At 40.1% G+C, this 20,468-nt stretch overlaps 1 protein-coding gene across 1 annotated transcript in view; it reads right to left on the reverse strand.

Moving 5' to 3' along the window:
- The window catches only part of Pkc98E (Protein kinase C), a 216,545-nt gene that overhangs the window by 162,871 nt on the left and 33,206 nt on the right, over positions 1 to 20,468 (reverse strand). Inside the window, exons 2-3 of the mRNA XM_071666782.1 lie at positions 5,373 to 5,519; positions 2,212 to 2,418 (exon numbers count right to left, since the gene is read on the reverse strand). Coding sequence (XP_071522883.1) covers positions 2,212 to 2,418; positions 5,373 to 5,519 — 354 coding nt within the window. The remainder of the gene's footprint in view (positions 1 to 2,211; positions 2,419 to 5,372; positions 5,520 to 20,468) is intronic.

The following is a 20,468-nucleotide window of genomic DNA, read 5'->3' on the forward strand; positions in this document are numbered from 1 at the left end:
AAAGTCCTTGTACATCTGACCTACTAAGACAAAAAACTAATACTGACTTTCTGGCAGTATGCTTAGGGTTCTCATCTTAATATCAAAAAAAATTCAAAACCACTAAAAAACATTGGCATCTTACAAATATTATTCATTTACTATCATACTTTGTCGCTGTCTCCCATGTTAACGAGGTAGCGCAAGGAAACAAACGAAAGAATGGCCCAACCCACCCACATACACATGTACATACATACACGCTCACACACGCACATATACAAATATGTCTTTCATATTAATGAGCTTCAAGGATATAACTAAGAGATTGGATTTGGGTGTCAAAACATGAATCTGAATTATAAAACTTTATGCGACACAAGTGTATCAGACTCATGTATGGGCAACTGTGCTGCTGTACAAGACCATCTGAGACAAGCTTTCATTAACATGGTCCACTCATGTAAAAGGAAGTAAGAGATAACAGGGTGGCAGACAGAATCTATCAAAAAAATAATTACCATAAGCAACATTTAGAGATGTCTATAAAAATTAGCATTGATGCAAAATCATAATAAAATTTTTTTTTTTTCCCGGTCTCCCTCGTTTGCAAGGTAACAGACGAAAGAAATGGCCCAACCCACCCCCATACACATGTATATACATACGTCCACACACGCAAATATACATACCTACACAGCTTTCCATGGTTTACCCCAGACGCTTCACATGCCCTGATTCAATCCACTGACAGCACGTCAACCCCGGTATACCACATCGATCCAATTCACTCTATTCCTTGCCCTCCTTTCACCCTCCTGCATGCTCAGGCCCCGATCAAACAAAATCTTTTTCACTCCATCTTTCCACCTCCAATTTGGTCTCCCACTTCTCCTCATCCCCTCCACCTCCGACACATATATCCTCTTGGTCAATCTTTCCTCACTCATTCTCTCCATGTGCCCAAACCATTTCAAAACACCCTCTTCTGCTCTCTCAACAATGCTCTTTTTATTTCCACACATCTCTCTTACCCTTATGTTACTTACTCGATCAAACCACCTCACACCACACATTGTCCTCAAACATCTCATTTCCAGCACATCCACCCTCCTGTGCACAACTCTATCCATAGCCCACGCCTCGCAACCATACAACATTGTTGGAACCACTTTTCCTTCAAACATACCCATTTTTGCTTTCCGAGATAATGTTCTTGACTTCCACACATTCTTCAAGGCTCCCAGGATTTTCGCCCCCTCCCCCACCCTATGATCCACTTCCGCTTCCATGGTTCCATCCGCTACCAGATCCACTCCCAGATATCTAAAACACTTTACTTCCTCCAGTTTTTCTCCATTCAAACTTACCTCCCAACTGACTTGACCCTCAACCCTGCTGTACCTAATAACCTTGCTCTTATTCACATTTACTCTTAACTTTCTTCTTTCACACACTTTACCAAACTCAGTCACCAGCTTCTGCAGTTTCTCACATGAATCAGCCACCAGCGCTGTATCATCAGCGAACAACAACTGACTCACTTCCCAAGCTCTCTCATCCACAACAGACTTCATACTTGCCCCTCTTTCCAAAACTCTTGCATTCACCTCCCTAACAACCCCATCCATAAACAAATTAAACAACCATGGAGACATCACACACCCCTGCTGCAAACCTACATTCACTGAGAACCAATCACTCTCCTCTCTTTCTACACGTACACATGCCTTACATCCTCGATAAAAACTTTTCACTGCTTCTAACAACTTGCCTCCCACACCATATATTCTTAATACCTTCGACAGAGCATCTCTATCAACTCTATCATATGCCTTCTCCAGATCCATAAATGCTACATACAAATCCATTTGCTTTTCTAAGTATTTCTCACATACATTCTTCAAAGCAAACACCTGATCCACACATCCTCTACCACTTCTGAAACCACACTCCTCTTCCCCAATCTGATGCTCTGTACATGCCTTCACCCTCTCAATCAATACCCTCCCATATAATTTACCAGGAATACTCAACAAACTTATACCTCTGTAATAAAGTAATAAAATACTTAGACTGACCAAAAGACTATCTCAAGCAATGTGAAAAACATTAAGAATACTGTCAAAACACCATAAAAATGTATCAGAAGTGTGTTTCCTAAATAAGAGGAATTAACCTTGAAATAATTTGCCTTAGCTTTTTTCCACTAGAGTTCAGACAATAACATACCTTTAGTGTTGGCTCCTCTGAGATGGTTTCTACACTCTTGCTTCCTGGACATCGCGTAACAATAGATTGATGACAACGCTTGTGGATAACACAGGTGCATACTTGACATTGATAACCCTGCTTCCCCAGACCCCAAATGAATTCTCTGCAGTGTGAGCAGAAAGTTGGTTGTCGTAGGAACGTAGCCATGAACTTGTGACCATTGACCTGAAAGAAAACAACATGTAGATTTCCACTAAAATTTACTATGTACTGAATGACATATCAAATACTTTGTATGCTCAAGGTTAAGTACCTTAACCCTGCAAAAATGTATGTACAATTCCCTTATTCAAAGGCAAGGTGAGAATAGAGTGAAAGCTTGAATTACAGGTGAGTAAACATAATGAGTGTGAGTAAGTGGTGACTGAGAGTATAAAGGCCAGGTGTATGCTTTGAAGATTTTGTGCAAGAAATCTGTGGAGAAAGAGACTTGGCATCTACAGAGAGTGTATGACAAGGTAAAGAGAAAAGTCTTATTAAGGTACTACAAATATAAGGGCTACTTGGGAAGTTACTTCATGAAGTGAAGAGTTTATATTGACAGAGTAAGGCATGTATATGAATAAGAAGGGACAAGGATAAGCAGTTCCCAGTGAAGGTAGGTCTGCATGAAGGATGAAATGTCATCTTGATTATTTCTATGTTTATGGATGTCAAAAAGGAGGTAGATGTTGAGGGTCTTACAGTGATGGGGAGGTCTACGATGTGCTGGGGGTAAGGGTTATGGGAAGTGAATCAGTTGTTGCTTGCTGATATCATAGTTCTAATGGTAACCTTTAGAAACTGGTGAGAGAGTTTGAAAGACATGCTCGAGAAATATATATATGAGAGAGAGAGAGAGAGAGAGAGAGAGAGAGAGAGAGAGAGAGAGAGAGAGAGAGACAGAGACAGAGAGAGAGAGAGAGAGAGAGAGAGAGAGAGAGAATTCTTGCAGTCTCTCCTAATATGGTTAGGTCTCTCTCTAATATGGTTAGGAATGAATCAATTTAGTTGCTCTTCACTGCAATTCTTCCAATTCAAGAATACCTTTACCCAAGTAGGGAACCCAAAACTGCATTGCATATTTAGATATAGTAGCTTGATCTTGTACATAAAATTTCTGTTCATAAATCCTATCATTCTTTTTGCTTTCTTGGTAGCTTCATTGCAATGCTGGGAGAATTTGAAGTTATTGGAGACAATGACCCCTAGATCTCTCATACTAGGGGTATTCTTTATCTTGTGGCCCATCAGCTCAAAATCGAATCTTTTGTTTAGGTCTCCTAGTTGTAACAGCTCAGCTCACATTTATTGACATTAAATGGCATTTGCCATCTACTAAACCATTAAGCAATTCTATCTAGATCCTCCTGTAAGCTTAGCCTATCTTCTTCAGTTAACATGGGATAGCCATTCTTTGTGTCACCAGCAAATTTGGATGCTAGGTTATTTAGCCCTTATTTAGCCCTATGCCAATATCATTAATATAAATGTTCAAAAGTACAGGCTCATGTGTGGATGCCTGGGGGGTTTCAACTGGTAACAGGTGACAATGGAGATGATTCCCTACTCAATATGACTCTGCTTCCTTTCACTTAACCAGGCTTCAATCCAATTTCCTGTGCAACCAGTAATCCCTAAGGCATCAAATTAACATGGGAGACTTTGTTTAATGCTTTCTAGAAGTCCAGAAATGTTATATCTATTGCTTTCATCTTTTGCTGTGTGTACTATTTATGATAAAATTCAACGTTTGTTAGCTATAATCCACACTTTTTTAAAACCATGCAGTGTATTTTTCTATTAGTTTCCATATCAGTGATGTGAGGCTAATAGGATGGTAATGATCATGCCATTCACAGCTTCCCTTTTCTTACATAGGAGTGACATATGCTAGTCTCTAGTCCAGTGAGATTATTCCATCCTGGAGAGACTGAATGAAAATATGGGTTAAAAATCTGACAATTTTGTGTTTGATGTTTTTAATCACTCGGATAGACATGATCAGACCCTGGGCTTTTATTAGTCTTCAACTTATCTATGTTACTACTTCTCTAACTGTGATGGTAAATTCTGTACCATGTGAGTGCTGTTTAATGCTGTCTCAGAATTTTTTGTTGTTGCTTTATAGCATAAAAAACAAAACTAAGAAACTTGTTCAACATTGTTGCTATGAATTACTGTCCATAATGGGTTCCCAATCCTTGTTTATTAAGGGTCCTACTCCACTCCTTGTCTGTTTCATATCAGTGATATATCTAAAAAAATCTTTAAGGATCTATATTATTATCTCTTGCAACACTCACTTCGTATTCTCTCGACTTCTTTGACAAGGACTTTCACTTGTCTTCTGATTGTTATATACTGCATTGCATAAAGAGCAAGAATTTATCCTGAGCACTAATTGGGGTACTAACGTACAGCAAAAATCATGAGTTCATCATCATGGTTTGCAATACGTATCATAAGTTCTTTTTCATTCAAAAATGGCCAGAAGTCTTGTAATAATTTTTTTCTCTACAAAAGATATACTGGGTATCAAATTTTTAGAGAACTTGACAAATATTAGTGAATTTACATCAAATAATGCTTAGTTCTTTAATATCCAATGTTTTCTTACACAGCACTCTTGTTTTGAGCTTTTTGCCATTACCTTAGCAAGTTCATGATTCACTCCATCTCTGGCCTAACCCTGGACATCCGCCTGATACATGTAGGATATAAATCAATCAATCTAAGTCATCAGGAAAAAAATTTCAGTTACACATAAGAAAATGTAACAACATGACATTGACAGGATGACAATATGCAGAACATCTATATCTGAAATAATGAGAACATACAGAAACAATTCAGGCACCCTGAAAACATTTCCCATCTCTCAAAATTAAACAAAAACACTTCACATAATCTTCTGTAATGATTTCAACCAAAATCCCAGGGAATATGGATCCCTTCCAAATGTTAACTGAAGTTGAAATACGAACAACAATAACATCAAAAGAAATCAGAAATATCTTGGCTAACCATTTCCTGTTATTTTTTCAAAAACATGTCTGTATTTAGAAACACAGACCAATTAGAAAGCCTCAAACTAACCAGAAATTTTTTTTTGATAGATTACTCATACACTCACATACCTGATGAACACGCCGCCTCATGGCTCCCCGTCGACGATTGAAACCTTGTCGTTCCCTGAATTCTCGTGGGCGTATACCTCCATCTTCTTGTTTGGCCCATTTTAACTCAATTACCACGTGTAGTTTCCCCTGAGGTTCCAAGTCCACCTACAAGAAGACAAAAGTTCTGTTACCTTTATATACAAACTCAATGATCACACACTTAACATTCCTATAAGAGTATATGCAGTATTCAGCGACTCACTCAAACAAAAGAAGTTGGGTTTCAAAGAACGAAAATATTTCTTCTACCAAAGGCTGAGCTTTATGGGTAATCAGAGATACTTACTGCCTTGCAAGGTAACAGTTTCCCTTTAGTCTTAGCAATATCAAGAGAAATTCATAAGAATTCGTTTCCACTCCTGTGACCTCCACAAACATGAGGAGCAAAAATTGATACTCATTCACTAAGAATCAGTGACTAATCAGCAACAGCTGAGATGTCAGGGCTAACCCACCAGCTCAGCTTTTACTAAGTGAAGGCATCTACCTAATACCTGTCAATGCCAGGAGAGAAAAATATTTCTTGAAAAAAGAGGGAAAGAAATGGAAAGGAAAAGGTGACTGATGCTCAATGGCCTCTGCCTCTGGCACAAAAATAGCTTTTTCATTCTTCAAAACCTATATTCCTTAACTATGGTCAAAACCCCAAGAGCATCTGAGAGCATAAATATATGAATGGAGGTGGGATTAGCAAATATCTCAACAGCCACAACCAACCATAGAAAAAGTGTACCTTCAATGCTGCTTTGACTTCCAGGTGAAAAGACCATGTTCTCAAAGCAACAAAGCCCAATACCATATCAGGGAGGACACCAAAAATCTGGCTGAAGTTAACATCAAAGTAATCTTTCACATCCTCAAACACCTAGGAAACCACTCATGTTATACTAATGCCATTCAGGAAGAGATTCCCTAAAAAATTCCAATGCCAAGACTTTCAACAGACCATCCAGACTGTATACCAATACATACTGGCAATGAAATCCAGTCTGTTCCTCATTTGATAAGAAAATAAAAAAAAAGTGTAAAAGATACAGATGAGAATAATTAGATGTTCACTATACAGAAGGTCATAATCAAATGGCTGAAGTTCTGAAAAAAAGAAGAAAAAAAGGACAGCACACTTGGCAGAAAAAAAAAGCACACCTGTCAAATTAACTGCAGGACACAGACCAAGACCCCCACAAAAAAAAAAATAAATGAATATAAAAAGACCCATGAAAAGGACTAAAGAGCCATCAAACATGGAAATTAACCCGGAGTATTCTTATTCATTTACAAAATGCATATTAAGGAATTAATGATTTACCAAGAGAAGTCTTCGAGGATCTGAGTTAGGTCGTTGGTCAAGCAAGCTGTTGGAAGCCATATCCCTCAGGCCCACATAGCCTGGCTGTTCTGGTACACTTTGTTGATGCGAGTACTAGGCACTCTAAAACTTCTCTACTGTGCATCCCTTGGTATTTCAGATGATAGCAGGCAAGGTGTTGAGGAGTCCTGAGCCCTTGAGGTTTAAGGTGATATTTCTTTTCATGCATATCATACCTTCGAATTTCAGAGGTAGTAGTTTACAAAGTTTTTAAAGCCTGTCATGCCAGTAGGATTTCATTTCCGAAAGTAAGTTGGTAACCATACCTTCTAAGGATTTCCCATGGAAAGATGATGATATATCTCTCCCATCTACACTCCTGGGAGGATAGGCTCTGAGACTTTAACCATTCCTAGTAATTTAGATCCTTTACCATATTAATATGGCCTATGAAATATCTATAAACACTTTCTGATTCTGCAATTTTGACTACATTTTGGAGAGATGTGAGATCACAGAAATATTCAAATTGTAATAGAATTAGTTCCTTGAATATCACTGGTTTTTCTTCCGTTGTCTTGAAAGTCTGCAGGATCCACCCCACTAACCAGTAATTCATCTTTGTTACACAAAACAGATCTCCTCACCATGTTGCAGGACTTAAAGAAGGCCAATGAGATCATGCACATGCTTGTGTTTGCTGAAGGTAGGGGACATCAGACATAATTATCAATCCAAGGTTCCAAGGTCTTTCTATCTATCTACATCTTTAATGCCCATTCCCTTTGGGAACTCCCATCAAGGGGTGGCCATGGCAAGTCTCCACTTATCCCTGTCCTTACCTGCCTCCCTTGCATACATCATTCTAAGCATTCTTCCACTATTTCTCTCCCTCCAGTATTCCTCCACCCTATTTGCCAATGTCACAGGTGGTCTTCCACTTACATCAACCCCTTCAACTGTACTATCATACACTCTCCTTGTAAATTCCCAGTCTTGCATTCTTTCCACATGCCCAAACCACCTGAAAGTATTACATTTCACCCATTCTACCACTCCACATATTCACTCCCTTTGCATTCCTTGCCATACTAAATCCCTCATACACCCTTTCATTTTGTTCTTCGTTCCATCTTGTCGCACCACATGCTCTTCTCAAATAGCGGTCCCTTAATCTTCTCTTCACTTCCATACTTGCACCTCTACCCTTCATTATTCTATAAAGGGACCCAATGACTATTCTACCTTGTACTGCTCCTTCCCCTATCTCTCCTTCCATATCACCACACATCTAAGACAGTTCCTAGATACTTAAATTCTCTCACTTCTTCCAGTCTTCCCCCATATCCAAAGCACAGGTAAGTACACTTTTTTTTCACTCTATATGGTTTTACAAAATATATACCTTCACTCTGTTTTCTTTCAAACACTATTACTTTACTCTTACTTGCATTTACCTTCAATCACCTATGCTTAAACACATCATAAAATAAACTTACAACCTTTTGCAACTCCTCTTCACTCTCAGCAAACCACACAGTATCATCCACAAACAGGCTTGCCACTAGCCACCATATCTCACCACCACACTCCACCTCTGCACCTCCCTTCCCTAGTTCTACTTTCATCTCTATTATCGCTCCATCCATATATATATCAAAAAGCCACAGTGACATCACAGCCCTGCCTCACACCTACATGTACCCCAAAACTTTTGCTCAGCTCTCCACACACTCTTACACACACATTTGCTCCTCAATAGAAGACTTTCACATGTTTCTGTACTAAATTACATACAAGATGCATTCACTCAATCACACTTTCTCCATACTTCAGCATTTCAACTGTAATCACATCCACTCCAGGTGCCTTTCCTATCTTAGTCTCATTACCGCCCTTCTTACCTCCATTTTTGCTAAAGGTCCTTACAATTATACCCTCCTCCTCCTCCTCCATATCCATGCATGTAACAACTGCTGCCTCCCCTTCTCCCACATTCATCAGTTCTTCAAAATACTCTTTCCATCTTCCTTTCACTTCCTCCTTTTGATTCAGCAACACCCTTTCCTTACTTCTCACATCAACATTTCCATTCTTACATCACCTCTTTCCTTTTTCACTCCTTCCAACTCTACTCTTTCTTTGCTTTCCTCCATCAGCTTCTTAACATTCTGCTTACATATGTATTTTTACCTACCCCTTTACTGAACTTCCACTGGTACACTGCTGTTGAACGATCTACCATATGCCTTTTTTCTTTTCTTCAACAGCATTTCTAATATATTCTGTCCACCATGCATTGCCCTTTTTACTCCTATATCTCACTACCTTTCATCCAACTACTGATTCTACAACCTTTCATAGTATTTCTCTAAACACCTCATTCACACATGACTTCATTCCTTCATTCACTGCACTTCCATCTAAGCTTTCAGTTACCTTCCTAGCTGCCTCTGGAAACACTGCGCTGGAGTTGCCTTCCACCAGTGACCTGTCAAGGATGAGGCACAAAAGGCTAAGAAGCAGCACTGGAGTCTTCTAAGGTCTTTCACCTTGTTTATGATGCAATGATATCTGTGTCCATCTAGTATTCAGTGCTGCTCTTAGTATCTTCACGCTCCCCATAATGGAGGAGTCTGACTTTTTTTTCCAACAAAACAGCACGGTGTTTCCATTAGCCAGTAAAACTTTTTGTTTACTTCTGTTTGCAGTTTCTCAGAGTCCTATATTGATGACATTTTCATACTTATTTGAGTATCAACACTAAAGGATGATTTAAAATGACTTCGTTTTGCATCAAGGACAGTAAGAAAGATAAGGGGTGTGAGAAAAGTTCCTTAGGGAACTTGGTTTTTGATGATGCAGGCACTGGAAATAGCCTAACTTGCAACATATGACCTGCTGGTTAAAAGTTGTATATCCATCTTTCAGTTTAACCAGTTATTCACATCTCAAATATTATTTTGTGCTGCAACACCAGTCACATTTACCAAAAGATTTTGTAAAGTCCGTATATATACATATATCTTTTCTTTCTTTCAAACTATTCGCCATTTCCCGCATTAGCGAGGTAGCGTTAAGAACAGAGGACTGGGCCTTTGAGGGAATACCCTCACCTGGCCCAATTCTCTGTTCCTTCTTTTGGAAAATTAAAAAAAAAAAAAAAAAGAGGGGAGGGTTTCCAGCCCCCCGTTCCCTCCCCTTTTAGTCGCCTTCTACGGCACACAGCGAATACGTGGGAAGTATTCTTAATCCCCTATCCCCAGGGATAATATATATATATATTTTTTTTTTTTTGCTTTGTCACTGTCTCCCGTGTTTGCGAGGTAGCGCAAGGAAACAGACAAAAGAAATGGCCCAACCCACCCCCATACACATGTATATACATACGTCCACACACGCAAATATACATACCTACACATCTCAATGTACACATATATATACACACACAGACATATACATATATACACATGTACATAATTCATACTGTCTGCCTTTATTTATTCCCATCGCCACCTCGCCACACATGGATTAACAACCCCCTCCCCCCTCATGTGTGCGAGGTAGCGCTAGGAAAAGACAACAAAGGCCCCATTTGTTCACACTCAGTCTCTAGCTGTAATGTAATAATGCACCGAAACCCCATATATATATATATATATATATATATATATATATATATATATATATATATATATATATATATATAGTGTGGTTTCAGAAGTGGTAGAGGATGTGTGGATCAGGTGTTTGCTTTGAAGAATGTATGTGAGAAATACTTAGAAAAGCAAATGGATTTGTATGTAGCATTTATGGATCTGGAGAAGGCATATGATAGAGTTGATAGAGATGCTCTGTGGAAGGTATTAAGAATATATGGTGTGGGAGGCAAGTTGTTAGAAGCAGTGAAAAGTTTTTATCGAGGATGTAAGGCATGTGTACGTGTAGGAAGAGAGGAAAGTGATTGGTTCTCAGAGAATGTAGGTTTGCAGCAGGGGTGTGTGATGTCTCCATGGTTGTTTAATTTGTTTATGGATGGGGTTGTTAGGGAGGTGAATGCAAGAGTTTTGGAAAGAGGGGCAAGTATGAAGTCTGTTGGGGATGAGAGAGCTTGGGAAGTGAGTCAGTTGTTGTTCGCTGATGATACAGCGCTGGTGGCTGATTCATGTGAGAAACTGCAGAAGCTGGTGACTGAGTTTGGTAAAGTGTGTAAAAGAAGAAAGTTAAGAGTAAATGTGAATAAGAGCAAGGTTATTAGGTACAGTAGGGTTGAGGGTCAAGTCAATTGGGAGGTGAGTTTGAATGGAGAAAAACTTGAGGAAGTGAAGTGTTTTAGATATCTGGGAGTGGATCTGGCAGCGGATGGAACCATGGAAGCGGAAGTGGATCATAGGGTGGGGGAGGGGGCGAGAATTCTGGGAGCCTTGAAGAATGTGTGGAAGTCGAGAACATTATCTCGGAAAGCAAAAATGGGTATGTTTGAAGGAATAGTGGTTCCAACAATGTTGTATGGTTGCGAAGCGTGGGCTATGGATAGAGTGGTGCGCAGGAGGATGGATTTGCTGGAAATGAGATGTTTGAGGACAATGTGTGGTGTGAGGTGGTTTGATCGAGTAAGTAACGTAAGGGTAAGAGAGATGTGTGGAAATAAAAAGAGCGTGGTTGAGAGATCATAAGAGGGTGTTTTGAAATGGTTTGGGCACATGGAGAGAATGAGTGAGGAAAGATTGACCAAGAGGATATATGTGTTGGAGGTGGAGGGAACGAGGAGAAGAGGGAGACCAAATTGGAGGTGGAAAGATGGAGTGAAAAAGATTTTGTGTGATCGGGGCCTGAACATGCAGGAGGGTGAAAGGAGGGCAAGGAATGGAGTGAATTGGAGCGATGTGGTATACCAGGGTTGACGTGCTGTCAGTGGATTGAATCAGGGCATGTGAAGCGTCTGGGGTAAACCATGGAAAGCTGTGTAGGTATGTATATTTGCGTGTGTGGACGTATGTATATACATGTGTATGGGGGTGGGTTGGGCCATTTCTTTCGTCTGTTTCCTTGCGCTACCTCGCAAATGCGGGAGACAGCGACAAAAATATATATATATATATATCTTTTCTTTTTCTTTTAAACTATTCGCCATTTCCCGCGTTAGCGAGGTAGCATTAAGAACAGAGGACTGGGCCTTTGAGGGAATACCCTCACCTGGCCCAATTCTCAGTTCCTTCTTTTGGAAAATTAAAAAAAAAACGAGAGGGGAGGATTTCCAGCCCCCCGCTCCCTCCCCTTTTAGTCGCCTTCTACGACACGCAGGGAATACGTGGGAAGTATTCTTAATCCCCTATCCCCAGGGATAATATATATATATATATATATATATATATATATATATATATATATATTTTTTTTTTTTTTATACTTTGTCGCTGTCTCCCGCGTTTGCGAGGTAGCGCAAGGAAACAGACGAAAGAAATGGCCCCCCCCCCCCCATACACATGTATATACATACGTCCACACACGCAAACATACATACCTACACAGCTTTCCATGGTTTACCCCAGACGCTTCACATGCCTTGATTCAATCCACTGACAGCACGTCAACCCCGGTATACCACATCGATCCAATTCACTCTATTCCTCGCCCTCCTTTCACCCTCCTGCATGTTCAGGCCCCGATCACACAAAATCTTTTTCACTCCATCTTTCCACCTCCAATTTGGTCTCCCTCTTCTCCTTGTTCCCTCCACCTCCGACACATATATCCTCTTGGTCAATCTTTCCTCACTCATTCTCTCCATGTGCCCAAACCATTTCAAAACACCCTCTTCTGCTCTCTCAACCACGCTCTTTTTATTTCCACACATCTCTCTAACCCTTACGTTACTCACTCGATCAAACCACCTCGCACCACACATTGTCCTCAAACATCTCATTTCCAGCACATCCATCCTCCTGCGCACAACTCTATCCATAGCCCACGCCTCGCAACCATACAACATTTTTGGAACCATTATTCCTTCAAACATACCCATTTTTGCTTTCCGAGATAATGTTCTCGACTTCCACACATTCTTCAAGGCCCCCAGAATTTTCGTCCCCTCCCCCACCCTATGATCCACTTCCGCTTCCATGGTTCCATCCGCTGCCAGATCCACTCCCAGATATCTAAAACACTTCACTTCCTCCAGTTTTTCTCCATTCAAACTCACCTCCCAATTGACTTGACCTTCAACCCTACTGTACCTAATAACCTTGCTCTTATTCACATTTACTCTTAACTTTCTTCTTCCACACACTTTACCAAACTCAGTCACCAGCTTCTGCAATTTCTCACATGAATCAGCCACCAGCGCTGTATCATCAGCGAACAACAACTGACTCACTTCCCAAGCTCTCTCATCCCCAACAGACTTCATACTTGCCCCTCTTTCCAAAACTCTTGCATTTACCTCCCTAACAACCCCATCCATAAACAAATTAAACAACCATGGAGACATCACACACCCCTGCCGCAAACCTACATTCACTGAGAACCAATCACTTTCCTCTCTTCCTACACGTACACATGCCTTACATCCTCGATAAAAACTTTTCACTGCTTCTAACAACTTTCCTCCCACACCATATATTCTTAATACCTTCCACAGAGCATCTCTATCAACTCTATCATATGCCTTCTCCAGATCCATAAATGCTACATACAAATCCATTTGCTTTTCTAAGTATTTCTCACATACATTCTTCAAAGCAAACACCTGATCCACACATCCTCTACCACTTCTGAAACCACACTGCTCTTCCCCAATCTGATGCTCTGTACATGCCTTCACCCTCTCAATCAATACCCTCAATGTTAATGTGCTGAGAGGTGCAACTGGAGGGATGTCTGATCATTATCTTGTGGAGGCTAAGGTGAAGATTTGTATGGGTTTTCAGAAAAGAAGAGTGAATATTGGGGTGAAGAGGGTGGCGAGAGTAAGTGAGCTTGAGAAGGAGACCTGTGTGAGGAAGTACCAGGAGAGACTGAGTACAGAATGGAAAAAGGTGAGAACAATGGAAGCAAGGGGAGTGGGGGAGGAATGGGATGTATTTAGGGAATCAGTGATGGATTGCGCAAAAGATGCTTGTGGCATGAGAAGAGTGGGAGGTGGGTTGATTAGAAAGGGTAGTGAGTGGTGGGATGAAGAAGTAAGAGTATTAGTGAAAGAGAAGAGAGAGGCATTTGGACGATTTTTGCAGGGAAAAAATGCAATTGAGTGGGAGATGTATAAAAGAAAGAGACAGGAGGTCAAGAGAAAGGTGCAAGAGGTGAAAAAAAGGGCAAATGAGAGTTGGGGTGAGAGAGTATCATTAAATTTTAGGGAGAATAAAAAGATGTTCTGGAAGGAGGTAAATAAAGTGCGTAAGACAAGGGAGCAAATGGGAACTTCAGTGAAGGGCGCAAATGGGGAGGTGATAACAAGTAGTGGTGATGTGAGAAGGAGATGGAGTGAGTATTTTGAAGGTTTGTTGAATGTGTTTCATGATAGAGTGGCAGATATAGGGTGTTTTGGTCGAGGTGGTGTGCAAAGTGAGAGGGTTAGGGAAAATGATTTGGTAAACAGAGAAGAGGTAGTGAAAGCTTTGCGGAATATGAAAACCGGCAAGGCAGCAGGTTTGGATGGTATTGCAGTGGAATTTATTAAAAAAGGGGGTGACTGTATTGTTGACTGGTTGGTAAGGTTATTTAATGTATGTATGACTCATGGTGAGGTGCCTGAGGATTGGCGGAATGCGTGCATAGTGCCATTGTACAAAGGCAAAGGGGATAAGAGTGAGTGCTCAAATTACAGAGGTATAAGTTTGTTGAGTATTCCTGGTAAATTATATATATATATATATATATATACATATATACATATATATATATATATATATATATATATATATATATATATATATATATATATATTTCTTTCTTTCTTTCGTACTATTCGCCATTTCCCACGTCAGCGAGGTAGCGTTAAGAACAGAGGAATGGGCCTTTGAGGGAACATCCTCACCTGGCCCCCTTCTCTGTTCCTTCATTTGGAAAATTGAAAAAAACGAGAGGGGAGGATTTCCAGCCACCCGCTCCCTCCCCCTTTAGTCACCTTCTACGACACGCAGGGAACACGTGGGAAGTATTCTTTCTCCCCTATCCCCAGGGATGATATATATATATATATATATATATATATATAAAAATTATATGGGAGGGTATTGATTGAGAGGGTGAAGGCATGTACAGAGCATCAGATTGGGGAAGAGCAGTGTGGTTTCAGAAGTGGTAGAGGATGTGTGGATCAGGTGTTTGCTTTGAAGAATGTATGTGAGAAATACTTAGAAAAGCAAATGGATTTGTATGTAGCATTTATGGATCTGGAGAAGGCATATGATAGAGTTGATAGAGATGCTCTGTGGATGGTATTAAGAATATACGGTGTGGGAGGCAAGTTGTTAGAAGCAGTGAAAAGTTTTTATCGAGGATGTATGGCATGTGTACGTGTAGGAAGAGAGGAAAGTGATTGGTTCTCAGTGAATGTAGGTTTGCGGCAGGGGTGTGTGATGTCTCCATGGTTGTTTAATCTGTTTATGGATGGGGTTGTTAGGGAGGTAAATGCAAGAGTTTTGGAAAGAGGGGCAAGTATGAAGTCTGTTGGGGATGAGAGAGCTTGGGAAGTGAGTCAGTTGTTGTTCGCTGATGATACAGCGCTGGTGGCTGATTCATGTGAGAAACTGCAGAAGCTGGCGACTGAGTTTGGTAAAGTGTGTGAAAGAAGAAAGTTAAGAGTAAATGTGAATAAGAGCAAGGTTATTAGGTACAGAAGGGTTGAGGGTCAAGTCAATTGGGAGGTAAGTTTGAATGGAGAAAAACTGGAGGAAGTAAAGTGTTTTAGATATCTGGGAGTGGATCTGGCAGCGGATGGAACCATGGAAGCGGAAGTGGATCATAGGGTGGGGGAGGGGGCGAAAATCCTGGGAGCCTTGAAGAATGTGTGGAAGTCGAGAACATTATCTCGGAAAGCAAAAATGGCTATGTTTGAAGGAATAGTGGTTCCAACAATGTTGTATGGTTGCGAGGCGTGGGCTATGGATAGAGTGGTGCGCAGGAGGATGGATGTGCTGGAAATGAGATGTTTGAGGACAATGTGTGGTGTGAGGTGGTTTGATCGAGTAAGTAACATAAGGGTAAGAGAGATGTGTGGAAATAAAAAGAGCGTGGTTGAGAGAGCAGAAGAGGGTGTTTTGAAATGGTTTGGGCACATGGAGAGAATGAGTGAGGAAAGATTGACCAAGAGGATATATGTGTCGGAGGTGGAGGGAACGAGGAGAAGTGGGAGACCAAATTGGAGGTGGAAAGATTCAGTGAAAAAGATTTTGTGTGATCGGGGCCTGAACATGCAGGAGGGTGAAAGGAGGGCAAGGAAAAGAGTGAATTGGATCGATGTGGTATACCGGGGTTGACGTGCTGTCAGTGGATTGAATCAGGGCATGTGAAGCGTCTGTGGTAAACCATGGAAAGATGTGTAGGTATGTATATTTGCGTGTGTGGACGTATGTATATACATGTGTATGGGGGTGGGTTGGGCCATTTCTTTCATCTGTTTCCTTGCGCTACCTCGCAAACGCGGGAGACAGCGACAAAAAAAAAATATATACATATATATATATATATATATATATATATATATATATATATATATATATATATATATATATATATCCCTGGGGATAGGGGAGAAAGAATACTTCCCACGTATTCCCTGCGTGTCGTAGAAGGCGACTAAAAGGGGAGGGAGCGGGTGGCTGGAAATCCTCCCCTCTTTTTTTTTTTTTTTTTTTTTTTCCAAAAGAAGGAACAGAGAAGGGGGCCAGGTGAGGATATTCCCTCTAAGGCCCAGTCCTCTGTTCATAGCGCTACCTCGCTAATGCGGGAAATGGCGAATAGTACGAAAGAAAAAGAAAAAAAATATATATATATATATATATATATATATATATATATATATATATATATATATATATATATATATATATATATCACATTAGCATTTTGCTTGTCTTCAAGTACTTCTACGATTTTATTATGGTGGTAAAAGAAAGGCAACATCTTACTGCCATGAAATCATGCAGTCCTTGCTTTTGTAGATTGTTCAATCCCATAAAAATTCATCAGTTTAAAACTTAAGATTTTAATCAATATTTTTACAATGTGTAATGTAGTGCTATTGGTCTGTAGCTTTTGGAGATTACTTTGCTTTCTCCTTTGCAGAGCGGATCAACAGGAGTCAGTTTCAAACTTGCAGGGATGATGCCAATCCAGACATTTTGTCTAGAGGATATTTAGTGCTTGTGTAAATCGTGTCTTGCATTTATTCATAAAATCCAGATTCCAGGAGCAGGAGTCTAATTCTGAGGTATAGTTCTTGGGAAATGATACTTTGCAGGTACCTGTCCAGCACATTCTTAAACTTCTCTACCGTGCATTCCTTTCTGGTTCTGATGATAGCAAGCAACATGTTGAAGAGTCTTGGGTCCTGGATATTTAAGGGGTTCTCTCTCTTTCTGTGCATATCACACTTTTTGGATTTCAGAGATATTACTTTACAAAATATCACACTTTTTGGATTTCAGAGATATTACTTTAAAAAGTCCTCCATGCATGCCATGCCAGCACAATGCTATTTCCAACTGTAAGTTGGGAACCATAACCTTCTAAGAATTTCCGAGTATATATGATGATATACCTCTCCCACCAATGTTCCTTGGAGTATAACCTTAAAAGATTTCAACCATTCCAAGTAATTCAGTTCCTTTATCACCTTAATCTGGGATATGAAAAATCTCTGAACACTTTCTAATTCAGCAATTTCACCCACCTTGTAGAGCAATATTAGAATACAGCAATATTCAACTCATGACAGATTAGCACCTTGAACATCATTAATGGTTTTTCTTCACTTTTCTAGAAAATCCTAAAGATCCAACAAGTCACCCTTCTACATAAGGCAAGTGTTGTTTTCTTGTTTTGCTTAAGGTTAGGTGGTTAGACAATATTACTCAATGGTCTTTCATATTATTCAATCAGTTTATGATTGCACTTGCATCTGTTCTGAATTCTGTATTGCTTTTTTATTTCATTCCCCATGTCGGACAAGTCGAAACTTATCTCCACAGAAAAGCACGTTATTCTCAGCTGCCCAACGCAAGACTTCATTTATGCCTCTGCGGCATTTCAGCATCCTCTAATGATGTCATTTTTAGACTTATTCTAGTATCATCTGCAAAGGATGTTATGGAGATTTGGCTAATGTTCAAGTCAATATCAAATATAAGAATGAGGAGGAGGGGTGCAAGTACAGTTCCTTATGGGACTGAGCTATTTACTGTGGAGGCACTGCAGATAATACAGATAACAAATACTGACCTATTTACTGTGGAGGTGCTGCAAATAATACAGTTAACAAATACATGTTGTGATGTTAGCTTAAATGCTGTATATCTCTCATAATCTTACCCAGTTATTCAAATTGTATGTGCTATGACACCTTGGTCACCTCTGCCAAATGCTTTTGCAAAGATTGTGTAAATCATGTTAGACTTTTCTTTCTTTTCTAGAACTTCAACAAGCCTACCATATTGGTTAAGCAACAGAGAGAGGCAAGGTCTTCCCAACCTGATACCATCTTGTTTTGAGTTATGTAGCTACTTGGCTATCAATCTATCTACACCTGAAACATCCATTCCTTTTGGGAACTTAAATAAACAGGATGGCCAGAGCAAACAAGTTTCCACTTATTCCTGTCCTTACTTGCCTACCTTGCACACACCATTCCATGCATTCTTCCCCAATTTCTCTCCCTCCAGTACTCTTCAACTCTATTTCTCCATGTCACAGGTGGTCTTCCTTTCACATCAACCCCTATTATTATACTACCATACATTCTCACTGTAAGCTCTTCATCTTGCAATCTTTCCACATGCCCAAACCACCTGAAAATATTGTTTCACCCACTTTACCATACCAAAGTTCATTCGCTTTGCATTCTCTGCCACACCAAATCTCTCATACATCTTGTCATTAACTTCTTCATTCCATTTAGTCATATCAAATCTCTTACACATCTCGTCCTTAATTTCTTCATTCCATATGGTCATACCACATGCTCCTCAAATGATTCATTTCCACAACCTGGATTCTTGACGTCTGTGACTCATCCCATGTCCAAGTTTTGGCTGCATAGGTCAGGACTGGAAGGACTATGCTGTCCCTTAACTCTTTCTTTATTTCCAAACTTACACCTTTATCCTTAATTATCTTATTAAGGGACCCAATGCCTCTGTTACCATGTGCTGCTCTCTCCACTATCTCTTCCTCACTATTATCAACCATAACCAAGAAAGCTCCCTTGTACTGAAAACCTCTTCCACTCTCTCTCTCTCTCTCTCTTGCACCATATCTATAAGGTTTTGCATAATCTACACTTTCACTCCACTTCCTTTCATATACCATTAATTTACTTTTACTCTCATTTACCTCCAACCACCTACCCCCTCACACATCTTAAACTACATTTACAGCCCTCTGCAACTCTTCACTATCAGCAAACAACTCAATATCATCCATAAACAGGATTGTCACTAGCCACCACATCTCACCACCACACTCCATCTCTACACCCCTTTCTCCTAGTTTTGCATTCAACTCCCTTATCCCTCCATCCACATGTCAAAAAGCCATGGAGACACAACACAAACCTGCCTCACACCCACATGCATGCTGAAACTCACTAAACTCTCCATCCACTCTTAACACATGCATTTCCTCCTCTTTAAAAGGTTTTCACACATTCCAAAACTTGTCCCCCTATCCCAGAGAGCTTTAACACAAGCCAAAAAGCATTCCTCTTGATTGTGTCATATACTTTCTCAAGTTCCATTCTAGTTGCATACAGTTTCTTACCCTTTGCTAAATACTATTCCTAATTCATTCCCTCAGCAAAAATCTAATCCATACATCTTAAGTAATACCTGGTGAGGGAGAAAAGCTACTAGAAGTAGAGCGCAGATTTTATCAAGGGTGTAAGGCATGTGTACAAGTAGGAAGAGAGGAGAGTGAATGGTTCAAAGTTAAGGTTGGTCTATGGCATGGGTATGAGATGTAACCATAGTGGCTTAATTTGCTTATGGATAGGGTGATGAGGGAAATTAATGTAAGATTCTTGGAGATAGGAGTGAGTATGCAGTCTGTAGGGGATGAGAGGGCCCGGGAAGTGAGTCAGTTGTTGTTTGCCAATGATATAGCACTGGTGGGAAACTGCAAAAGTTGGTGAATTTGTTTGAGAAAGGAAATTAAAGTAAATGTGAATAAAAGCATGGTTATTAGGTTTAATGGACTTGAGGGACAAATTAGTCAAGGTTTGAGTTTGCATGGAGAGAAATTGAAGGATGTGAAGTGTTTCAGACACCAGGGAGGGGAGATGACAATGAATAAAATCATGGAAGCAACTGTGAATCATAGGATGTGTGAAGGGGAAAAGGTTCTAAGGGTGCTGAAAATTGAGTGGAGAGAGAGAACATTTATCTGATGTGGCAAAAATGGTTATGTTCGAAGGTATAGTAGTCATAACAATATCACACTGATGCGAGGTGTGGGCGCTAGGTAAGGCTGTGCAGAGGAAGATGGATGTGTTCGAAATGAAGCACCTGAGGACAATATATGGCATAAGG

Source organism: Panulirus ornatus, chromosome 11 (genome assembly GCF_036320965.1).
Source record: "Panulirus ornatus isolate Po-2019 chromosome 11, ASM3632096v1, whole genome shotgun sequence".
Lineage (NCBI taxonomy): Eukaryota > Metazoa > Arthropoda > Malacostraca > Decapoda > Palinuridae > Panulirus > Panulirus ornatus.